This window comes from Thunnus albacares, chromosome 19 (assembly GCF_914725855.1).
Source record: "Thunnus albacares chromosome 19, fThuAlb1.1, whole genome shotgun sequence".
In the NCBI taxonomy this organism is placed as follows: Eukaryota; Metazoa; Chordata; class Actinopteri; order Scombriformes; family Scombridae; genus Thunnus; species Thunnus albacares.
In genome coordinates this window covers 28,227,190-28,248,776 of record NC_058124.1, presented here as the reverse complement: position 1 = coordinate 28,248,776, position 21,587 = coordinate 28,227,190, and the positions used below count along the sequence as shown (strand labels likewise).

General features: G+C 36.4%; 1 protein-coding gene and 3 gene segments (V, D, J or C); 3 read left to right on the top strand and 1 right to left on the bottom strand.

Annotated features, from left to right (window-relative positions):
• Positions 1 to 21,587, top strand: part of LOC122970078 — a 916,362-nt gene that overhangs the window by 509,731 nt on the left and 385,044 nt on the right.
• LOC122970080 overlaps positions 1 to 21,587 on the top strand; it is an 891,879-nt gene that overhangs the window by 525,319 nt on the left and 344,973 nt on the right.
• Positions 1 to 21,587, top strand: part of LOC122970079 — an 808,187-nt gene that overhangs the window by 511,852 nt on the left and 274,748 nt on the right.
• LOC122970076 lies at positions 2,775 to 14,628 on the bottom strand. 2 transcript variants are annotated; one of them, XM_044336192.1, is made up of 7 exons: positions 14,492 to 14,628; positions 12,519 to 12,794; positions 10,697 to 10,945; positions 9,305 to 9,370; positions 5,861 to 5,884; positions 3,387 to 3,414; positions 2,775 to 2,873 (listed from the first exon to the last, which is right to left on the bottom strand). In XM_044336192.1, the coding sequence occupies exons 1-7, from the start codon at positions 14,550 to 14,552 to the stop codon at positions 2,813 to 2,815; spliced, it is 765 nt and encodes a 254-aa protein (XP_044192127.1). In that variant the 5' UTR covers positions 14,553 to 14,628; the 3' UTR covers positions 2,775 to 2,812. The 2 variants fall into 2 exon arrangements, with proteins under 2 accessions (XP_044192127.1, XP_044192128.1); XM_044336193.1 differs by lacking the exons at positions 2,775 to 2,873; positions 3,387 to 3,414; positions 5,861 to 5,884; positions 9,305 to 9,370 and adding an exon at positions 5,122 to 5,378.

The following is a 21,587-nucleotide window of genomic DNA, read 5'->3' as shown; positions in this document are numbered from 1 at the left end:
GATGGTGCAACATGTGGGTTCATTTTGCTTTGATCCACCTATTAAAACATTTACCAACAAACATTTATTATAAGAACTAACTGACCTTTTACGCCACAGGTATTAATACTTTATTCCAACTTTTGAGTGGGCTGTTAACATCAGTGACCAATAAGTTGATGACCCAATGAAAAGGCATTTTCAAGTAAAGGCCTTTGCACTTCATGTCCAAATTTTTTCAATGTGCTTTTGAACACATCCTCTGAAAAGGGTGTGGTAAAACCAGAACCCTTGTCCACTCAGTTTGTTGCATTTTTTAACAAAATTAGGAGTCTGCAGCTATGCTAGCAGCTCTGTGAGGCTGTACTTTGAGCTAACGTCAACATGCTAACATGCTCACAAGGTTGACATGCTGATTTGGTGTGTTAGCATGCTAAAATTAGCTAATTAGCACAATGTACAGCTGAAGCTGATGGGAATGTTGGGAGTTTTTCAAGAATGTGGTCATAAAGTCTTGGACAAATTGAAGTTTTGAACTCATGATGTTGCTAGACAAGAAGTCTGGCAAACCATCCGATAGATGTTCCAATCAAAAACTATAACCTGATGGTGGCACTTTGAACTGTTCGCTGCATTTTCATTCAGCTCACCAACAAAACACAGCCGTTAGCATTTTGGCTAAAACTCTGTACGCTGCTTCTTAACTGATTCAACCACCACAATAACCTGCAACAGTTCCTGTAGCTACACAGGTTAGATAAGCCACTTCTCTCAGTTATGAGAGCAGTATTTTGTTATTACAAGAGAAAGATCTCACAATTACAAGATGTTGAGTCACAGTTATAAGATACTAAAGTCCACCATTGATGAATGCAGGACAATTCAATAACTGTCCAAAGATACACACAAAAAACATCAAAATTTTGCTGTCAAAGGTGGTGGGAAAATATTTGATCATTCACCTGGGAAAGTCACCAGGCAGTATTCAGTTGATGGTCCACCAGAGCTTTCCACACCTGCCAGAAAAGAAGTGAAAAGAAGATCACTAAATTTGATGTTTAAGGTACAGTAGTATCTTCTTGCTCGTTTTGTGAAACAGTAAAACAGAAATGCATTTTTGTGCATAATGATATAAAATAATGGAAAATAATGTTCATATAGATGATAAAACATCTTAATTTTGGTTTAAGTGACATAAAACAGCCTCAAAGATATGACTACTTGTTATGGCTCCTATCTTTATTTGGATTACAGTAAGAAACTGAGTTGCACCTCAGGAAACAGGTAAGAAATATGTTTATTGTGCAGCAGATGAATTATTTTTTTAGTCAGATGGTGAGGAGAGTCTTTGAGAAGCTTTTAAGAAGCTGTGGAAGTTTATAATGATATATACTGTATGAACTGTGTCTTATAATGCTACAAGTTCCCCTCTGAAGACTACAAGCAGTTATAGTCGAATGACCTCAGTGTCACTATAGTAACAGTGCATGAATGCAGGCACAGTAAGCACAGTGTGGGATTTAATTTTAGATCAGTCTCAATCATAATAGAAAGAGGAAGTTGTCATTTTAAAAAGAAACACTTCTCATTACTCACGCTTTGTAGGGTTCAACCCTTCATCTTGTATCCCGTCGTAGATGTGGTGTATTTCTTCAGTCCCTGCAGAAAGGAAAACAAATTAGTGAATAACTTAATTATTACTTGATTATTACTAAATAATCACTGATTACCTGCTTTAAACTCTGATCACAAACAGGCTGACTTTCCATCTAGATGTGAAAACAGCCCATAAAATGATGTCACGTTGCACTGTGGTGCAGCATGACATCATTGTTAGGTGGGATTGCATATACAGAAAATCTGTTCTAAGATTAAATCAAAAGTCTGAAATTAAAGTCAAAATTCTGACATGAAAGCTGATTATTTAATTTATAAAATTCTGAAAAAAGGTATAAGAGACATCAAATAAGAAATACATTTAAAATTTAAAAAGTAAATAAACCGTACTATGGGGGAGGTATAAGTAAATGTTAAGTAATTATAATTTTGCATGTTGTGATAAAAACTAAAATAAGGTATAATTCATGTTAATGTGTTGCAATCATATATCCTGTAAGAATGTCTTTTCTTTTTTGTTAAATACCATGAACATTTAATTTACGAGCACATCTTTCTTGTATTCATCAAAATTTAGTGTGATTGTAAATTTCCAGGTCAGACTTCATTTACCTCGTCTTTTACACCTCCAAGCACAGTAGACGGTGATGATGATGAGGATGAGGAGGAAGGAAACAACTATCCCCACCACCAAACCTAGTGGAAAACAAAGTAAAAGTTCAAAACAAACATCCCGACATGATACGTGAGAAAAATGAACAAAATTTTTACCCCGGAACCAGGAACGCCAAAAATATCTCCTCTAATTTTGCAACTCTATGAGAAACAGCCAACTATGTAAACAGGAAGTGACTGTAGCATCACGAGCTGTAACATAACTTCCAACAATAACAGTTTTAGGAGCCAAAAGATAAAATAAACTTAAATGTGAATCATTTTTCAATGTAGGTGTGACACAACAAAATCCACCTGAATGTTGAGCATGTTGTGTGCTCGACTTCCAACATTGAAACTGTAGTTTCACTTGAACACAGTGTTAAAACTTTCCCAGGCTCTTATATCTCTGCATCCAGTCTTTAAATGCAGTCTCATAACTGCATTTAAAGCTTTTAATCAATTTAACATTTTAGCGTTTCCATTTGGGTATGCCAAATGGGCAAAAATTCCAAAAAAAGGGTGGATGTTAAGAGGCTGTTTAATTTTACTCATTTTCTTTTCAGGTTTCTTGATGTGACTTATTTATTGCAGTCATACCTTTGTTTTTAGATGATGGTGATGTTGTAGAAGTTGTTGTACATGTTGATCCTGTATTATCATCAGTGCAGAATAGAGAAAATATATATTACAGGGCAGAAAATGTATTTTACTACAGCTAACTGTTTACAGAATGTCACAAAATAATTCACAGTTTTTGAAAAAGTAACAACGCTACTTTAATATTTATGCTGAGTCAGCAACAGTTCAAGTTCTCACAACAAAAACCACCTGAATGTTGAGCATGTTGTGTGCTCGACTTCCTACATTGAAACTATAGTTTCACTTGAACACAGTGTTAAAACTTTCCCAGGCTCTTATATCTGTATCTGTTTGTTTAATTACTGCATTTAAAGTGTTTTCTGTTGTTTTGTTCTTCTTTGAGTTCTTGTCTCTGGGCTCTCAGATCAATAAAAGCTTTTAATCAGTTTAACAATTCAACATTTAGAACTGTTTCATTTTACTCATTTTCTTTTCAGGTTTCTTTATGTGACTCATTTATTGCAGTCATACCTCTGTTTGTAGCTGGTGGTGATGTTGTAGAAGTTGTTGTAGGTGATGTTGATTCTTTATCATCATCTGTGCAGAATAGAGAAAATATATATTACAGGGCAGAAAATGTATTTTACTACAGCTAACTGTTTACAGAATGTCACAAATTGATTCACAGAAAAAAGGAACAACACTACTTTAATATTTGTGCTGAGTCAGCAACAGTTCAAGTTCTCACAACAAAATCCACCTGAATGTTGAACATGTTGTGTGCTCGACTTCCTACATTGAAACTGTAGTTTCACTTGAACACAGTGTTAAAACTTTCCCAGGCTCTTATATCTCTGCTACTACTAGTTTACTAGTTTTAATAAATCAGGTTGCACCATTAACTGTTAGAAATGTTTTATCTAGTGAACATTTAATGTGTAAATCGATAGCAAGGAAACATCTGTAGTGCCATCTAATAGCTGTGAAGTGTGAGGGGCCGCTGGTTCCACAAGTGTTTTTCCAGTTTTCAAAGTTTTCTTTAACGATCTCCTCGATGTTACTGAACATAGAAACTCAGGACTCTCCTGGATAAATGAATGATCCTACAGGTTTATATTCTGACCACCAGTTTACAGTATTTACACTTAGTTTCTCAGAAATCATCTTTTGTCTGTGATTTTGGTGGACGGCTAAGAATACTACAATACCCATGAGCCTCAGCTGCTGTTGCTATGGAGAAGAAGCCTTTGGCTCTGTAGATTGTAAAATCAATTTTGTCAACACTGTAATCTTTGGCTTCTGCCTGCTGTTAGCAGTGCACATGAGTGGATTTTAAGCTCAGTGATTGGCTGTTTCTTGCAAAAATGCACTTTGGGAGTCGTAGTTAATTTCTACCTTGAAATGTTTATGTACACAGTCGACTTTTTATCTTTAATTGTTCATCTTTTTTCTGGTGATTTAACCATCCAAGCGGTGTAACATTGTCTGTGAGAAAAATGAACAGAATTTTTACCTCCGGAACCAGGAACGCCAAAAATATCTCCTCTAATTTTGCAACTCTATGAGAAACAGCTGACTACGTAAACAGGAAGTGACTATAGCATCATGAGCTGTAACATAACTTCCAACAATAACAGTTTTAGGAGCCAAAAGATAAAATAAACTGAACTGTGAATCCTTTTTCATTGTAGGTGTGACACAACGAAAACCACCTGAATGTTGAACATGTTGTATGCTCGACTTCCTACATTGAAACTGTAGTTTCACTTGAACACAGTGTTAAAACTTTCCCAGGCTCTTATATCTGTATCTGTTTGTTTAATTACTGCATTTAAAGTGTTTTCTACTTTTTGTTCTTCTTTGAGTTCTTGTCTCTGGGCTCTCAGATTGATAAAAGCTTTTAATCAGTTTAACAATTCAACATTAAAATCTGTTTCATTTTACTCATTTTCTTTTCAGGTTTCTTGATGTGACTTATTTATTGCAGTCATACCTGTGTTTGCAGCTGGTTGTGATGTTGTAGAAGTTGTTGTAGATGTTGATCCTGTATTATCATCAGTGCAGAACAGAGAAAATATATATTACAGGGCAGAAAATGTATTTTACTACAGCTAACTGTTTACAGAATGTCACAAAATAATTGACAGTTTTTGAAAAAGTAACAACGTTTCTTTAATATTTGTGCTGAGTCAGCAACAGTTCAAGTTCTCACAACAAAAACCACCTGAATGTTGAGCATGTTGTGTGCTCGACTTCCAACATTGAAACTGTAGTTTCACTTGAACAGTGTTAAAACTTTCCCAGGCTCTTATATCTCTGCATCCGTTTGTCTCATAACAGCATTTAAAGTTTTTAATCAATTTAACATTTTAGCGTTTCCATTTGGGTATGCCAAATGGGCAAAAATTCCAAAAAAAAGGGTGGATGTTAAGAGGCTGTTTCATTTTACTCATTTTCTTTTCAGGTTTCTTGATGTGACTTATTTATTGCAGTCATACCTTTGTCTTCAGCAGATGTTGTAGGTGATATTGATTCTTCATCATCATCTGTGTAGAATAGAGAAAATATATATTACAGGGCAGAAAATGTATTTTACTACAGCTAACTGTTTACAGAATGTCACAAAATGATTCGGTTTTTGAAAAAGTACCAACGCTACTTTAATATTTGTGCTGAGTCAGCAACAGTTCAAGTTCTCACAACAAAATCCACCTGAATGTTGAGCATGTTGTGTGCTCGACTTCCAACATTGAAACTGTAGTTTCACTTGAACACAGTGTTAAAACTTTCCCAGGTTCTTATATCTGTATACGTTTGTCTCATAACTGCATTTAAAGTTTTTAATCAATTTAACATTTTAGCGTTTCCATTTGGGTATGCCAAATGGGCAAAAATTCCAAAAAAAAGGGTGGATGTTAAGAGGCTGTTTCATTTTACTCATTTTCATTTGAGGTTTCTTGATGTGACTTATTTATTGCAGTCATACCTGTGTTTTCAGCAGGTGGTGATATTGTAGAATTTGTTGTAGGTGATGTTGGTCCTGTATTATCATCTGTGCAGAATAGAGAAAATATATATTACAGGGCAGAAAATGTATTTTACTACAGCTAACTGTTTACAGAATGTCACAAAATATTCACAGTTTTTGAAAAAGTACCAACACTACTTTAATATTTGTGCTGAGTCAGCAACAGTTCAAGTTCTCACAACAAAAACCACCTGAATGTTGAGCATGTTGTGTGCTCGACTTCCAACATTGAAACTGTAGTTTCACTTGAACACAGTGTTAAAACTTTCCCAGGCTCTTATATCTGTATCTGTTTGTTTAATTACTGCGTTTAAAGTGTTTTCTGTTGTTTTGTTCATTTAGATCGATCACCTTTAATCAGTTTAATTTAACATTGAGATCTGTTTTATCTTACTCTCTCCCTCCTCCGTTGTTGTTTTTGGTGTTGCTGTAGTTGTAGTTGGGGTTGTTGTTGGTGGTGTCCTGTTTTCTTCTGTGTGAGATGGAGGAAATATATACAACAGGGCAGCAAAATGCATTTTACCACAGAAAGTTATGAAATCATTCATCAGTTTTGAAACAGGAAATGGCCAGTTTTGTGGTGAGTTATCAAGTAGAGCAAATGTTCTCATGACTTAAACCACTTGAATGTTGAGGATATTGTTTCTGTTTAATTTGAAGCAGCATTAAAGTTTCTCTCTTATGTGAACTGATCATATTTGTTATTCTTCATCAATAATATGATGGTGGTGGAGAGCGCTGTCTATAGGTGTTCAGCTGGGTTGAGATCTGGTGACTGTGAAGGTCATAACATATGATTCACATCATTTTCATACTCATCAAAGCATTCAGTGACCCCTCGTGTCCTGTGAATTGGGGCATTGTCATCCTGGAAGAGACCACTCCCATCAGGATAGAAATGTTTCATCATAGGATAAAGGTGATCACTCACAACAACTTTGTATTGATTAGCAGTGACCCTTCCCTCTAAGGGGACGAGTGGACCCAAACCATGCCAGCAAAATGCCCCCCACAGCATAACAAAGCCACCAGACCCCCTCACTGTAGGGGTCAAACATTCAGACCAGTACTGGTACAGAATATATAGCAAATGTAAAAAGTTTTCACCCCTCTTGGAATTTTTCTTGTTTAACCTCTTAACATCTTAACATCCACCAGGTTGCCAGAGACCTGCTTTAGCCAGTTTAGCGTCACGCAGTAATGAATAAAACCAATTGGCACAATTTGGCCATTTGGAGACATTTTGGAAAGGTTCAGGGACACCAGTGACACCACAAACTAAAAACTCCCTTGATCCCCTAAGGTTAGGTCTAGAGGTCTGGAAGTTTATACAGGTGTGCTTGTCAAGTTGTAGAAGGTATGTGGTGATTTGCAAAGTTTTGGCATAAAGCATGTCCTAGTTATTGTTATTCTAATATGACTCATTATAGATGAGGACCAGAAACACTTTTTTGAGCCATATTTGAACTGATGTAATTCTGGTTCTGTTTTAGCCACATGCTAAACAAGCACATTTGTTACCTTTCACATGAAGCCTAATACTTGCATTTTGGCCTTACAGTTCTTCTATTATAAGTGTTTCCATTTGGGTATGGCAAATGGGCAAAAATTCCAAAAAAAAGGGTGGATGTTAAGAGGCTGTTTAATTTTACTCATTTTCATTTGAGGTTTCTTGATGTGACTTATTTATTGCAGTCATACCTGTGTTTTCAGCAGGTGGTGATATTGTAGAATTTGTTGTAGGTGATGTTGGTCCTGTATTATCATCTGTGCAGAATAGAGAAAATATATATTACAGGGCAGAAAATGTATTTTACTACAGCTAACTGTTTACAGAATGTCACAAAATATTCACAGTTTTTGAAAAAGTACCAACACTACTTTAATATTTGTGCTGAGTCAGCAACAGTTCAAGTTCTCACAACAAAAACCACCTGAATGTTGAGCATGTTGTGTGCTCGACTTCCTACATTGAAACTATAGTTTCACTTGAACACAGTGTTAAAACTTTCCCAGGCTCTTATATCTGTATCTGTTTGTTTAATTACTGCGTTTAAAGTGTTTTCTGTTGTTTTGTTCATTTAGATCGATCACCTTTAATCAGTTTAATTTAACATTGAGATCTGTTTTATCTTACTCTCTCCTTCCTCCGTTGTTGTTTTTGGTGTTGCTGTAGTTGTAGTTGGGGTTGTTGTTGGTGGTGTCCTGTTTTCTTCTGTGTGAGATGGAGGAAATATATACAACAGGGCAGCAAAATGCATTTTACCACAGAAAATTATGAAATCATTCATCAGTTTTGAAACAGGAAATGGCCAGTTTTGTGGTGCGTTATCAAGCAGAGCAAATGTTCTCATGACTTAAAACACTTGAATGTTGAGGATATTGTTTCTGTTTAATTTGAAGCAGCTTTAAAGTTTCTCTCTTATGTGAACTGATCATATTTGTTATTCTTCATCAATAATATGATGGTGGTGGAGAGCGCTGTCTATAGGTGTTCAGCTGGGTTGAGATCTGGTGACTGTGAAGGTCATAACATATGATTCACATCATTTTCATACTCATCAAAGCATTCAGTGACCCCTCGTGTCCTGTGAATTGGGGCATTGTCATCCTGGAAGAGACCACTCCCATCAGGATAGAAATGTTTCATCATAGGATAAAGGTGATCACTCACAACAACTTTGTATTGATTAGCAGTGACCCTTCCCTCTAAGGGGACAAGTGGACCCAAACCATGCCAGCAAAATGCCCCCCAAAGCTTAACAGAGCCACCAGACCCCCTCACTGTAGGGGTCAAACATTCAGACCAGTACTGGTACAGAATATATAGCAAATGTAAAAAGTTTTCACCCCTCTTGGAATTTTTCTTGTTTAACCTCTTAACATCTTAACATCCACCAGGTTGCCAGAGACCTGCTTTAGCCAGTTTAGCGTCACGCAGTAATGAATAAAACCAATTGGCACAAATTGGCCATTTGGAGACATTTTGGAGAGGTTCAGGGACACCAGTGACACCACAAACTAAAAACTCCCTTGATCCCCTAAGGTTAGGTCTAGAGGTCTGGAAGTTTATACAGGTGTGCTTGTCAAGTTGTAGAAGGTATGTGGTGATTTGCAAAGTTTTGGCATAAAGCATGTCCTAGTTATTGTTATTCTAATATGACTCATTATAGATGAGGACCAGAAACACTTTTTTGAGCCATATTTGAACTGATGTAATTCTAGTTCTGTTTTAGCCACATGCTAAACAAGCACATTTGTTACCTTTCACATGAAGCCTAATACTTGCATTTTGGCCTTACAGTTCTTCTATTATAAGTGTTTCCATTTGGGTATGGCAAATGGGCAAAAATTCCAAAAAAAAGGGTGGATGTTAAGAGGCTGTTTAATTTTACTCATTTTCATTTGAGGTTTCTTGATGTGACTTATTTATTGCAGTCATACCTGTGTTTTCAGCAGGTGGTGATATTGTAGAATTTGTTGTAGGTGATGTTGGTCCTGTATTATCATCTGTGCAGAACAGAGAAAAAATATATTACAGGGCAGAAAATGTATTTTACTACAGCTAACTGTTTACAGAATGTCACAAAATATTCACAGTTTTTGAAAAAGTACCAACACTACTTTAATATTTGTGCTGAGTCAGCAACAGTTCAAGTTCTCACAACAAAATCCACCTGAATGTTGAGCATGTTGTGTGCTCGACTTCCAACATTGAAACTATAGTTTCACTTGAACACAGTGTTAAAACTTTCCCAGGCTCTTATATCTGTATCTGTTTGTTTAATTACTGCATTTAAAGTGTTTTCTGTTGTTTTGTTCGTTTAGATCGATCACCTTTAATCAGTTTAATTAACATTGAGATGTGTTTCATCTCTCACTTGTCGGTGGTGTCCTGTTTGCTTCTGTGTGAGATGGAGGAAATAGATACAACAAGGCAGCAAAATGCATTTTACCACAGAAAGTTATGAAATCATTCATCAGTATTGAAACAGGAAATAGGTGATGGCCAGTTTTGTGGTGAGTTATCAAGCAGAGCAAATGTTCTCATGACTTAAAGCACTTGAATGTTGAGGATATTGTTTCTGTTTAATTTGAAGCAGCATTAAAGTTTCTCTCTTATTTGAACTGATCATATTTGTTATTGTTCAGCCTTGTGTGTCGTTATATTTCTGCATATAACTCTCTGTAACACCAGGCTAGCTGTTTCCTTCTGTTTCCGGTCTTTATGCTAGGCTAAGCTAACCGGCTGCTGGCTGTAGCTTCATGTTTAATGGACAGATATGAATGTGGTATCGATCTAAGTGGTGGTACCAGTTTTTCCTTTCATTTGTCACTTGTCTGTATTTTACATATACAGAATATACGTTGCCTGTAAAAAGTTTTCACCCCTCTTGGAATTTTACATGTCTTTTCACACCCATCAATAGAAAATACTCTTATGTGTCAAAGTAGAAACAGATCTCTACAAAGTGATCTAAATTAATTACAAATATAAATACATCATCTGTTTTATTTGTAAAATATAGATCTGGAAAGACACTTGTAACTATAACATTCAAATAAATGTAGTGGAGTAAAAAGTACAATATTCTCCTCTGAGATCTAGCGGACAGGAAGTAGAAAGTAACATCAAATGGTTCCTAAAACTGTATTTAAGTAAATGTACTTAGTTACATTCCACCACTGGTTGATCTTCTCTTCTAACTCTCAGTAAGAAAGTTAAACATGTTAATAAATTTACCAAAATGTCAGATTATTCCTTTAAATAACTTCTTCTCTGTGCTTTACCTGCCTTCATATTTTTGTGTGTGTCTTTGAGTTCTTGTGTCTCACCTCTCTCAGACTGATCACCTTTGATCACGTTTAGATTTGCAGCTGGTTTTCCATCACAGTAGTACAATCCAGAGTCACCAGGCTGCACGTCTGGTATATTCAGATACTTGTCAACAGCTGAAACATGACGACTGATTTGTTGTTGTTTTCCATCAATCTCTCTGGTCCATTTTGGATCATGTGACCATCCAACATCAGGACATGTCAGATTGACGTTGGACTTCTCTGCAATACTGACTGTTGTTGTTCCTGTGAGCAACAAACATTAAGTTAGTAAAAACCAAGATTCATGTTTTATAACATGCCATCATAAACACATGTATTCATGATAAAGTCAGTGACACATGGAAGAGTTTTGTTCCAAAACAAGATTTTCTTTGATAAACTAACTTCTGTTTCTACACAAAGTGGAGAATTGTTACAGTCACTAAAAGTTCTCTTACTGTATTGATACCTAACTTAAAGCTGCACTAATATATTGGCTGATATCAGCTTATCAGACTGTTTGTGTCGGCCACTAATTAACAGAAACATCGGTACAGAAATATGACAGATAAATAAAGGTTTGAGGTCATTTAGAAACAGTTTCTGCACTGATGAGTTTATTTTTACACTGCAAAGTGTCCTGTGCAGAACACACTGTGATCACACTTTGAAGTGATGCTTATTGAAAATGTTATAACCTTAAACCAGCAGTCAGGTGTCCATATGAACAGTGAAAGAGGTTTTCCTCGCTGTAATCATTCCTCCTGTTCATACTGGATATTAAAAGATCCTTCAAATGTGCTTTCAATGGAAGTGATGGAGGACAAAATCCATAGTGTGTCCACACAGTCATTTAAAAGTCTGTGTGAAGCTTCATATTCAGCTTCAGCAGTCTGAGTTAGTCATATCAAGTGGATATCTGACACATTTACAGTCTTTTTAGCATCAAATTCCCTCTTTGTGTTTCCTCAGACAGTGTTTCCCTGTTGAGCTGCAGGTGGAAGTATAGTAACAAAAAGAGGAACTTTGGCACTAAAAAGACTGTAACGTTGAAAGATATCTACTTGATTTGACTCATTTGGACGCTGAAGCTTCATATTAGCTTCAGATAAACTTTGAAATACATTTTTGCACAGAAGGAGGACTGTGGATTTTGTCCTCCATCACTTCCATTGTAAGGTCATTATGAAGGGATCTTCTAATGGTCAGTATGAACAGGAGGAATGATTACAGCAAGAAAAACAGCTTTAATGTTCATTTGGGCTCCTGACTGTTGGTTATAAGTTCCTAAATGAGGTTTTAGAGAAAAGGACTTAATTCAGGTGTTTGTTTCCTGTGTGACTCTACATGAACAAGACGACCTGTTCCTTTAAAAGGAAAAGAACAATAGAAATGACGTATTAGAGAACTTTAAAAAGATATTTTTCTTCACCGACCATAAAAATCTGTTTATTAATTTACCACAAACAAAGTAAAGCACATCACATAAAAAATAAAATAAAAAGATTCACGTATAAAAATACACAGAAATATTTAAGTAACTACAGTAACAAGAAGTTAATGTTATAAATTAATTCAGCCTCTATTCTTAACAGTCAGTGTGAAATTAAAACCTGGTTTTGAGTTATGAAAGTAATAAGTAATGATGATGTTATTTCTTACAATATATTTGTTATTGAAGTTAAAACCACATTTACCTTTGAAATGCATTATTTCATTAATATGTCAATGTATGTATTTAATCACAGTTTAGAAAATGAAAAGTGAAGCACAGAGACGAGACTTTGAAACAGGAAGAAACAGGAAGCAGAACAACTTTGACAGAGTTTGATGTTACCTGATGGGATCACCGTCAGTTCCACAGCTGCTTCATTATTACACAAGTATTTTCCAGAGTCTGAGACAGCAACTCTAGAGATGACCAGTGACTTATCTGCTGTTGAACCATATCGTTTGTTGGGGTCATTGAATCTTTGGTCTGTGTCACCATCAACTATAAATATGTCAACTGTGTTTCCGTTAATCTCTCTGCTCCACGTCAGATTACCCTCCACAGAGTGAGAACAACGCAGAGAGACTTGTTGCTCCTCTTTGACTATTTGATGGATAATTTCTGCAAAAGAAACACAGTTTACAAGAACTAAACATCCATTTTCAGAATGTCAACATTTCTAATATTGCAAAGAAGTGAAAAGTTGTTTTCCATCAGAGTCAGAATCACATTTAACTGTCGAGTGCAAACTGCTAATCATGAAAAACATGAAGACCTTAAAGCATTACTGCACTTCACTTTTAACTTCTGACTTTACACCATTCACACCATCAGCTAATGTGTGTGTGTGTGTGTGTGTGTGTGTGTGGTGGTGGGGGGGCAGCGGTCACAATGCACTGCAACTTTACATGTGGTTTTATGTGTGATGTGTGTGCACATTTGTGCACCACCGTCTCTTGTCACTGTGTGAGTCTGTAGATATTTTAGATCATTTTTAGATCATATAAATATATGTAGGTTAGACTATGTTTGCACCTTCATATTACTGTTCATCTCTTTTTACTATCAATATTAATGTTTGTTTATAATATGTTTATATATATGGTTGTAGTGTATGTTATATATAATGTAATATATATATATAAATTGTATATATATAATATAATATTTATACTTTTGATTTCCTTTTCATTTTTATTACTATTTCTATCTTTAATCTTAGCAGCTATAAGCTAATCTAGGAGGGCCTAAACTGCATTTCACTGCACACTGTATTGTTTGTTTTGTGTACGTGACCAATAAACAACTTTGAACTTGATTTATTCAAATACATGAATATGACAATAAACCTGAACGTGTTTCAACAAATCACTAAAATCTCTATAAAATACTTTATACATCAGCTAAATTCACTGTATGGAGAAACTGACCTTTACCTTCAGACTACGATATGAACAATATGTAAAATACTGGAAACAATGGACAACATACTTTATATGTAAAAAGTAAAAGTAAGTAAATGTATTTGTACAGCAAGTGCTTTACAAGCACGTAATACAACATACAAAAAAGAAAGATTCATAGCAGATGAAGTGACCACCCAAGTCACGTGATTAAATAGTGCAAAACTGAAAAACACAATAAAACCATAAAATGCTGACCTGGTGCTTACAGGTTACCCTGCCTGTCTAAACGAGTTTGTCTTTAGCTGCTTTTTAAATGAATCCACAGAGTCAGCAGACTGTGAGGGAGCAGGCAGAGCGTTACATAGTTTAGATGCTACGACTTCAAAAACTCAATCACCTCGAGTCTTAAGGCGTTTGTGTGAGACAGACAGCAAGCCTGACTGTGCAAAGCTCTGTAAGTAAGAATGAGAATCTTAAACAGGATCCTAAATGTGACAGAGGCAACCTTTACTGGAACAACAACCAGAACCTCCGTCTCATCAGCACTGAGCTGTAACAACTTTTCTGCCGTCCAGTCTCTAATAGCGTTAAGACAGTCGAGGAGCCTGGGAGTGTAGATACAGGCCTCTAGTTCTCTGGCAATGCAGGAACTAAGTTAGATTTCTTTAATATGGGCTGGATAGTAGCAGCTTAAAATAGGACAGGAAACATCACGAAGACAAGGAAGAATTAACAATAGCTCAATTAATTAATTAATTATCAATACTTCCTATAAGATGTATCATGCTGCACTCTTTTAGCCTGAAAACACCAGTAAAAATAAAGAGTTGCACCACATTCATCACTCACTCTATGACATGAACAAACATGAACATTATTATTAAAGCTGATGAAAAAGAGTAAAGTTCTTACCTGCTGTCACATTACAGCCCAGAACTAAAGCTAACAGGCAGCTGCAGATGTTCATCCTCATCCTCCAACAGACTGAACCACAATGAACAGAGACAGTTTCTATCTGAGAGAAGAACAGGAACTCAGTGTATACGTGTGTTCATCTGACTTTAAAAGCTGAAGTCTCACTTCTTCAATGTCTTTCTTTCTTTGTGGTTAATGAACACTGACGTTTCCTCTAGTGTGAACACAGTGTGTTTCACACGTACAGTTCCAGTAATTTAAAGGTTAATATGCTGATATTTTTTAGTTTCTTAGTTTTAATGTGTGTGTGTGTGTGTGTGTGTGTGTGTGTGTGTGTGTGTGTGTGTGATTTTGGTCTCAATGTGATTTCCTGAATAGATAAAGATGAACTAACTAACAAATTAGATTCACAGATCTTTTTAAAACATGTTTCATTTTTTTAATTTTAGAAAAGTGAGGACACAGAGAAGCAGAACAACAAACAGCAACAACAGCAGTAGAAGGACATCCCCGCATCAGCGTAGTCCATGAGGTTTCCTGCAGACGAGAAAGCACAAAGAACTCTGGGGAAGAAGTTTTGGTCTCCTTGAACTCCTGAGAACAATATCTGGCTCTTTATCTCATCACCATTGAAAGACTAACGAGCAGGTCAAAGAAACTCAAACTAATCAACTTAAAATCATTGAAAGACAGGTGATCTGAACAATGAGAGCTGCCAAAGAAAGAAGAAACCAAACCACCACATTCTGTGAGACAGATGCAGCTTAACTTTCCAGCCAGATATCTAACCACACGGAGACCACTCAAGCACAGAAATTGTTCAGCAGCAACCATATATGTTGATTTAGAGGAAACATGACGTGCTTCCTGCATGACAAACCTCTCAGTGAGGGGACATTTTTTCTAATCTCCAGAACTTTAATCTGATCTGGTGTCATAACAGAGAAGCAGTGACACTGATGCAGGCGGTCGGGTCACTAATGCTAAATACAGACACACTGATGGTGTTTTCACAATATCACAGAAAAACTGCTTTTGTGTTCATCTTCATCATTGTGTTTGTGGTTTGTTGCGACGGCTCTGCGCAGGTGCACCAAAAGATCAAATGTGTTGAACTTTGACCCCAGTTGAACTAACCTTTGTAGATGCTGTTGACCACTGCTTGAACTGAAAGATGGACTCAAGACAAATTACTTTTGTTTTTGAATTTCCAGAACTGGACAATAACAAACCCGACCTCATATCAAGACCAGACAAAAAATATATTTGCTTGGTTAAATATCAGCAAGCAGATGTTGCCTCGTTTGGGACTGTCTCATCCACTGTGTGGGAGACAGAGAGGTCAATCAAATTATCCAATATCCTTATTTTCAACAATCATTGCTTTGCACCTGCTGTCAGCAGCAGCAAAAGACTTAACTCTGATCCAGGAAACAAGGTGGTTCAATAAAGTTAAAAGGAAATCACACATAGAACATAAAGCAGAAATGACTCCTACATCAGTTTATTAGTAATCGGTGCACAAAAATAGAAATAGGGAAGGATGTGGAACTCTAGTCATTGGTGTGTAGTGCAGAGTTGGGTGGAGGGTATGTGTGAAGTGCGACATCATGCAAAGGAAAAACAAAGAACAACAAGTCTGAACAATCCTCTGAATTTATTCTACTGTATTCAGAAATTTCCAGATCTGCATCAAAATGCACAAAGTGAAAGAAAACGATGCTGAGCAGCTGATGGTTGTTTGGAGAAAAGTTCACTTCTGTCCAGGAATATTAGAGCTCAGTTTGTACAAGGATGAATTGTGCAATCTGTATTGTCTGTCCATGTCTTTGTCTGTTAATTATGAGGATATCTCAAAGGCTACTTCTTCAATTTTAAAGATATCTGGTAGAAAGTTGGGCCTTGGGACAATGAATGTGAGAAAGAACCAGTTATAGCAATAGCACCATCATGTGGCCGTTCTGAGGCACTTCACATTTTGGCTCATGATTCCTGAAATGTTGAGTGGAGAAGCTGAATTATTTTTCATGGTTAAAAACTGATTTATAAATAAAGAACATGCACATTTACACCCAGACAGAGTTTCACTACTCACATCTGATCAATTTGAATCAAAGCTGATACATATAATATTTGAATGAGACTGAAAAAAAAGTTACTATGACCATTTTCTATAATTTCAGTAAGTGTGACAGATCTGACATAAACTGCTATGACTCATAAATTCAAATTTAGATGACATGTGCACATTTCAACTTTGAACCATCCTGGTTCATTTGACCACATTTCACCAATAAGTGGTGCTACAGGAACATAATTAATTAAAATGGCCGTCACTCAATATTTATTTGTCTGATTCAGCCAAACTTCTGCTCAGTTCATCTTTGTACAAATCTCTGAGCTACTATAATGTCTGTGAGTGTTTGCTAGTTGATATCCAGTTATTTCTACTGTTATAAGTAAAATCTGAAAATATTGAGTCTTTCTTGAGTTTAAAATATCATCTGACTGTATTTAAAACAATATTTGCTGCTCAACATTTTCATATCCACAACTTTCAGGTCATTCACCTCTTCTCCAGGTAGTGACGGTGATGCTGATCATCAGGATTAAATAAAGTATTACGATCACCACACGAACAGGCATCTGCCACAGGTAAGGAGAGGCTGGAAGACAAGGAAACATTCACAATCACTAATTAGTTTCTTTCATTTTAATCGTAGTGAATATTACTGTAAATCTAGTGTCTTTTCCACATACTCTGAATACATATCTTCATCTTTGAATTCATGTTTTCACATCTCCATTGTAAGCTCTGACGTACACCTGTTACGACTTTGTTTCATCATGTGATCATACCTGTGTTTGTGTGTGCAGGTGTAGTTGAAGGTGTCTTTTTATCTTCTGTGTGGGATCGTTCAAATCAAGGTTGTAGGTTTGTTTTTAACTTTGGTGGGACACTTTTTGTCGGATGGCCAAAATAGTTGTGTATGTGCACTTGGTCTCCATCTCTTTTCCTGCTCATATGTACACGTCACACACAGAAAGAGCCTGACTCTGCAAAATGTACTTTACTGAATATGCATTTGATGACCTGCCTGAAACCAAACTTGTATCATGAGTTTTTATTGATATAAATCTGAAACCAAAATGACTATTTAAAATTAACATTTACTAGGCCGTGAGAGTGAATATTACAAAAATAAATAAATAAAAATTGTATTTAAGTAAATGTGCTTAGTTACATTCCACCACTGATTGATCTTCTCTTCTAACTCTCAGTAAGACAGTAAAGAATTGAATGTATTTCCCAAAATGTCAGTTTGTTCCTTTAAATAACTTCTTTTAAGTGTCCTGTGCCGTTGTTTTGGTCCACACTTGAGCCCGATTAATGTGTTCACACCTGCCCAAACAAATCACACCAACGGGGAAAACGAACCAGAGTTTGATTTAACCAGAGTAGGAAATGCAGATGTGAAAACACCCTTAAAGTGTGACACGTCACGTGACAACGGAAAAACAAAGGTCTTTTTTAGCAAACTTTCAATGTATTAGCTAAATATTAGTAGATACAGTTAAGGGTGAAAGCCACTATTATCTACCATCTGTACTGAATTTGTGTGTCCCTCTCAAGGCGGGTTTCCATCCGCCCTTTTTTGTGTGCTTTTTCAATTTGTGTATAAAAAAAGTGTCAGTGGAAAGGCTGGAAATTCGAAAAAAGATGGAATATTGCGTAAGAAGTTTTTACGCTTGGATGAGGTGGAAAAGTGAAAAACACATAAGTATCCATAAAAACAAAATGGAATAGAAACAGATTTAGTGAATTAAATGTCCCTGAAGCTTCTGCCCCGCTGGAGAAACGAAACATGGCGGCAAACATTTTTCACTGTCATGTTTTCCATCACTTCAGCTTCGACTGTCGCTCTAGTAATTACGTCATTACTACATCTTCTTTTTGAGGTTTCCTGCACTCGATGGGAGAATCAATGCCACCAACTGTTTACCTTGATGCGCTCAAATAATAATATTCGCAAAACAGTAGTGGATGGAAACGCACGTTCATTTGCATGTTCTGTTATTGATTTCCTGAAATTTCAGTTAAAATTTGCGTTACATTTGTTTGGAAACCTGACTTCAGACTGCTCACCTTTGATCACATTCAGATACACAGCTGGTCTGTCTCCACAGTAGTACAGTCCAGAGTCACCAAGCTGCACGTCTTGTATTACCAAACTCTCGCCCTCATCTGAAGAACGAATTCTGCTTTGGTCTTGAGTATGCTCTTCCTCCTCATGATGACCAACCACAGTCATTTTCCCGTTAAGTTTTCTGGTCCACGTTAGACCAGACCCAGCATCATCATGAGAGCATTTCAAAATGACTTCGGTCCTCTCTGTAGCATTCTGTATGATGGTTCCTGTACACAGCAGACATAAAGATTGGGTGAAAACCAAGATTTAAAGAGTCCTCAAGAGATTTATCTTTATTCTCCTATAACACTGTCAAACTAATGATGGACAGTTTATCCTTAATAAAAGTATCAAGTATCATGTGGCAGAACCAGAAATATCAGTATTATTATTATTATTATTATTATTATTATTATTATTATTATTATTATTATTATTATATTTTATATATCTGAGTGTAGGTTATCAAGTTACATGTTAAAAACTTTAGAACAGTAGGTTTGATTTTTTCAACTCTACATGAACAAAAACACAGAGCTTGTTTCTATTAACCAGAAAAATTAGGAATAATATTCAAACCAAATAAAGACAGTTTTCTCTCCATTTCTTCACCAACTGACAATAAAATGCAGATTATAACTGTCCAACACATTTTAATTGATTTGTGGGGCAGCATGATTCTTACAGTATGAAAATGACTTCAATCTTTAAAAAACTCAATAAATACATTCATATAATAAACAGTAATAACCTACTCAATTATAGTAACAAGAGTAAATGTAAAGTGTTTGTTGTTCTTGCAGTCACATTAAGTAAATAAACAAAAAGCAGAGCATCTTTGACAGAGTTTGATGTTACCTGATGGGATCACCGTCAGTTCCACAGCTGCTACATTATTACACAAGTATAAGTCAGATAAGTCACTGCACTCCGAGGATGTGCAGTAACTTATCTACTGTTGAACTGTGTCAATGTCGAGGTCATCGAATTTTTGCTCTCTGTCACCATCAGCTGTTAGTTAGTTAACATTGCTTCCATTCATCTCTCTGCTGCACGTCACTTTACCCTCCACATACTGAGGACAAGGCAAGTTGACCTGGTGCGTCTCCTTGATCATTTTATTGATTATTCAAGATCAATACGTTAATTAATGCAACAACTAAAGGAGTTCAATCATCGTGATTTCTGAGTTATTAAAGATTTTCACGTCTTTTTCATTTACAACATTTGTGCATCCGTGTTCTACTGAATTCATGACTGCATCATGTTTGTGGCTCTTTACATAAAGTTGAGACCTGCTCCTTCGGTGACACTGATCAATAACATATGATTAATGATGACATAATTGTGAAATCACTTGTATTAACCCCTAAAATAAAGTATTCAGCATCATGTATTTGGAAAAACCACGGTTCACCACCAACCAGTTCATGTTTCTAACAGGTTCTCCCCACTCAGCAACACACCCGCTGAGAAACAAACTCTGATTATTGGCAGCTCCATAGTGAGAAACGTGAAGTTAGCGACACCAGCAGCTATAGTTAAATGTATTCCTGGGGTGAGAGCGGGCGACATTGAGTCAAATTTAAAACTGCTGGCTAAGAATAAACGTAAATATGGTACGATTGTCATCCATGTCGGCGGTAATGACTCCTGATTACGCCAATCGGAGATCACCAAGATTAATGTTGAGTCGGTGTGTACATTTGCAAAAACTATGTCGGACTCCGTAATTTTCTCTGGACCGCTGCCTAATCTGACCAGTGATGACATGTATAGCCGCATGTTACAATTCAACCGCTGGTTGTCGAGGTGGTGTCCAGCAAACGATGTGGGCTTAATAGATAATTGGCAGACTTTCTGGGGAAGACCTGGTCTGATTAGGAGAGACGGCATACATCCCACTTTGGATGGAGCTGCTCTCATATCCAGAAATATGGCCCAGTTTATTAGTAAACCAAAACCATGACAACCTAGAGTTGAGACCAGGAGGCAGAGCTGCAGTCCTACACGCTTCTCTGCGCTTCCATTAGAGCAGTTACCCACCCAAAACCACAGAGAGACTGTGTCTGTCCCCCGACCACATAAATCAATTAAATCCAAAGTAAACAAAAGAAGAGTCATTCATGAAAATCTAGTAAAAATTAAAACCACTACTGCAATAGTACAACAAAATAAGATAATTAAATGTGGACTCTTGAACATTAGATCTCTTTCATCTAAAGCAGTTTTAGTAAACGATTTAATTTCAGATCATCGTATTGATTTATTTTGTCTCACTGAAACCTGGCTGTGTCATGAAGAATATGTCAGCCTAAATGAATCCACTCCCCCCAGTCATATTAATACTCATATTCCTCGAGATACTGGCCGAGGAGGAGGAGTTGCAGCCATTTTCAACTCAAGCCTAATCATCAACCCTAGACCTAAATTTAATTATAACTCATTCGAAAGCCTTGTTCTTAGTCTCTCTCAGCCAACCTGGAAAACTTTACAGCCAGTTCTATTTGTTATAGTGTATCGTCCTCCTGGCCCGTACTCTGAATTCCTATCTGAATTCTCTGAGTTTTTGTCGTATTTAGTCCTTAGTACAGATAAAGTAATTATTGTAGGTGATTTTAATATTCATGTGGACGTTGATAATGACAGTCTCAGCACTGCATTTATCTCATTATTAGACTCAATTGGCTTCTCTCAGTGTGTAAATAATCCCACTCACCGTCTTAACCACACCCTAGACCTTGTTCTGGCTTATGGGATTGAAATTGAACATTTAATAATTTTTCCACAAAATCCTATTTTATCAGATCATTTTTTAATAACTTTTGAATTCCTATTACTGGATTATACACCACTAGACAAAAATGTCCTCACTAGATGTCTCTCTGATAGTGTTGTAGATA

Bases quoted from the DNA above. Each gene is read 5' to 3' on its own strand.
- LOC122970076 (XM_044336192.1), bottom strand. From the start codon at position 14,552: ATGAGGATGAACATCTGCAGCTGCCTGTTAGCTTTAGTTCTGGGCTGT. The intron at 9,371-10,696 runs GTGAGACACAAG...TGTTCTGCACAG, and splicing joins AGGTGATCAGTCTGAGAGAG to ATGATAATACAGGACCAACA. The intron at 3,415-5,860 runs CTACAACAAATT...ATGATAAAGAAT, and splicing joins TAATACAGGACCAACATCAC to CAACATCACCTACAACAACT.